The sequence below is a fragment of the Nicotiana sylvestris genome, chromosome 1 (genome assembly GCF_000393655.2).
Source record: "Nicotiana sylvestris chromosome 1, ASM39365v2, whole genome shotgun sequence".
Taxonomy (NCBI): domain Eukaryota; kingdom Viridiplantae; phylum Streptophyta; class Magnoliopsida; order Solanales; family Solanaceae; genus Nicotiana; species Nicotiana sylvestris.
The window spans coordinates 56,958,232-56,961,769 of NC_091057.1; the positions used below are offsets into that span (position 1 = coordinate 56,958,232).

Sequence of the window (3,538 nt, forward strand, 5' to 3'; positions counted from 1 at the left end):
ATGAAGCCTTAGGCTGCCCTCTACCTCTTCTCGTGCCTTCCATAGCCAACCGGTCAGCTTCCTTATCGGAGCATCTGGACTTCTCCTCTGTACGTGCCCAAACCATCTGAGGCTCGCTTTCACATCTTGTCATAAATGGGAGGTAGTATAATTTTAAAAATAATCTAACTATTATATGTTTCACATATGAAGGGTCGAAATGCACATTTTAAAAGATTGAAAGTTACATATTCATAAGGATCAGAATTAAAATTTACCAATAATTGAGGGACTAAAAAAGCTATTATCTCTAAATATAATCTATCAATCAGCGATTCTTCTCCTCCTGTTTGATATATAAATCTCCCATTTCCATATCCTTTTCATTGAAACAAAACTCTCAATTACAGAGCAGAAATTTAGAAGAAAAAAGAGAGAATTTAGTTTTCTCTCTTTCCTTTATAAGGAATCGAAAATACCCAGGAAGAAGAAACCTTTTTTCTTTTTCAAGTTTCCATTTTAACACCCCTTTAAGGTCCTAAGAACCCTTTAACTTTTTTTTCTTCTGTTAAGTATCCTTCCTTTTTTAAAAATTTATTTTTAAAAATGGGAACGGAAGTGTTGAGGCCACAAAATTGTTTGAGGGAACCTCAGGCGGCGATGGTGTTTCATCGTCGGAAAACCGGAAATGGGTATTATTACAACTATGGCTACCGGAAACCGGTAGTCAGAACGGAGAAGAAGAAATTGAACAACAAGAGTCAGAACCAGAACAAATCCGAGCCATTGATTTCGAGGAGATCGTCGGCCGACGGTGGAAACGTGACGATTTTAAGAAGGGGCGAGTCGTTGGATTCCCTCAACCCGAAGATCAGGTCGGATGAGAAGAAACCTGAGTTCACAGTTTACGGAACCGGAAGATTGGGTCCAGAGCAACCCGGAATGGTGCCGAAGCAAATTCGGGTCGGGTTTTCTCCGGCCGACATGTACGCCGGATCGGCAGCGTTCTCGAATTCGCCGTCGCCGCGATCACTTCCTTTACCTTCTTTTTTTAACAACAGCAAAAAGCAAGTAGAGTTCAAGTCGTTTGATGATTCTGCCACCAGAGATTTAAGGCGGTTGCTCCGACTTGAGTAGTGGATCCAAACCCGTTTTCGCCTGAATTATCATTATCACTTAATTCTGAATTAGTTGGGAGGGACTATATATATAAATCCTTAGTCTCTAATTAGTTTAAGTTTGACTATGTTATAAATCTTCAAAAATCGCAACTAAATTCTCAAATTTCGGGAATTTCAGTTTCTCCGTGAATTTTTAGGACATGGAGAAATGAAAAGGTCTGAAATTTGCGAAAATTAGATGAAAATGCGAATAATTTCTTCTAGTTGTTTTTTAATTAATTTAGTAGGACCTATTTAAGATGTATTTATGTAAAAAAAACTGGTATGGAAGGGTTATTTTGTATTTATATGGGAGGCAAAGGGAGGGAAGGAGATTGAAGAAAGGGCAGTGAAGAATTAAGTAGTATGGTTAAATACTATATTGTTGGTGTATGATTGTGACTTATGACTAATGATCATGATGAATTAGCTTGTAAGCTTTTATTTTGAATGTTAATGATTAGTAATGAGAAGTATGTTTTAGGGTATAATTCTCTTTGCTTAGCTTCTTTTGTTTATTAAGTATTACGTATTATTTTTTGTTATGTTGTTTGTTTTAACTTCTGTGTAATTAGCAATAAATAGTTGATCAATCACCTATTTCGCATGAAAAGGAATAAATGGTAGAGAAGCTAATCACAAGAGAAATTCAATTTTAGATAGGTGTTATTTTTAGGAGTTAGTGAAGTTCAGTTAAAATTAAAAGAACATTAGAGAAACGCTAATCTCTTGAACTTTCCTGTTCATGAATTGGTCTCGACAGAGGCAAAGTCAACTTGGTCCTCTCCTCTCCACTTTATTTACATGAATATTTTGAACGACGAGGAATAACTAGACAATTTGATCTCTTCTTCTCATTCATGTCCGAGTGGGATACCTCTACTAATGATAGTACCACTTCACCTACAATTTGATTTCGGTTTTGATTAGTTCACAAAATTAAAAGACCAATTCTCCTCCAAACTCTCACAACAATGTTGAGCCAAGAATGTTGAGCCACGTATTTGACTCGATGCAAAATTTAGAAAAATAAGCAACGCTTTTGAAATTTATAATTTTAAATTTGCCAAAGATTTATGTAATTATAAAATCATGTCGTTAAAAGTAAAATAAAAAGTTTAAAAATGAATTGTTTTTAGTACAAATAGATGTCATTTTTTAAAGCAGATTAAAACGAAAAATGAATAGATGAAGTATACAGTATTCACTAATCAAGCTGTGTATATTGTGCACCAGAATGATTATAATGGATTAGCAGAGGGAAGGAACTAGGAAGTGAGGGGCATTATCTATAAATGCTTGAATGATAAAATTAATGGCAATGGAGCTAAGGTGTAGTGGGGTAAGGCCGGTGCCCAATGGCCTGTCGGTATTGACTTGTTCAATAAAATGAACATGATATAAAAGAGAACTCCAACCAAAAACCATATCTTTGAGACGGTTAGTGCATTGCCTGGCAACATCTTAGCCGACCATTGCATGTTCAAATAATAAATATGAATAAAAACGGAACTGCTATAAAATAACGACCGTACATAAACCAAAGACAAGTATAGAGAAACTGATATATTATTGAACTTTCAAATTGATGTACATAATGAACTGAAATCTCCTTTATTTATAAAAGAAAGGAAGCAACTGCGAGACTTTTCAGGAAGCAGCTGCAAGGCTTTTCAGAAAGCAGCTGCGAGACTTTTCTTGAGCTGCTCGTAAGCTATCTACATGAGCTGCTTGCAACTGTTTAATAAGAAGCTGCTGCAAATCATTTCATTGAGGTGCTTGCAACCTGTCTGCATCAGCTGCTTGTAGAGGAAGATTATCTATAGCGGAATAATAAATGGACATCCACAATATAATAGTTTCATAACACTCCCCCTTGGATGTTCATTAAAAGATAATATGCCTCGTTAAAACCTTACTAGGAAAAACTCAGTGGGAAAAATCCTAGTGAAGGAAAAAAAGTACACATATTTAGTAATACGCATTTCTAGCTGCCTCAATAAAAACCTTACAGGAAAAACCTCATGGGAAAAAAACTTAGTAAGGGAAAAAGAGTGCAGCGCATATTTCACTCCCCCTGATATAAACCTTGTTTCAAATATTTGAGTCTCCACATTCCAATCTTGTATATATTCTTCTCAAAAATTGAAGTAGGCAGAAATTTAGTGAATAAATTTGCTGGATTGTCACTTGAACGAATTTGTTGCACATCAATTTCACCATTTTTCTGAAGATTGTGTGTGTAGAATAATTTTAGTGAAATGTGCTGCGTTCTATCTCCTTTTATAAATCCTCCCTTCAATTGGACTATCCATGCAACATTGTCTTCATATAAAATTGTGGATCTTTGTATCACATTCCAAACCATATTTTTCTTGAATAAAATGAATCACTGATCT

At 35.4% G+C, this 3,538-nt stretch overlaps 1 protein-coding gene across 1 annotated transcript; it reads left to right on the forward strand.

Annotated features, from left to right (window-relative positions):
• The first annotated feature begins 585 nt into the window (after positions 1–585).
• LOC104219777 (uncharacterized) lies at positions 586–1,116 on the forward strand. Its single transcript, XM_009770538.1, has one exon. The coding sequence runs from the start codon at positions 586–588 to the stop codon at positions 1,114–1,116; it is 531 nt and encodes a 176-aa protein (XP_009768840.1).
• The last annotated feature ends 2,422 nt before the right edge of the window (positions 1,117–3,538 follow it).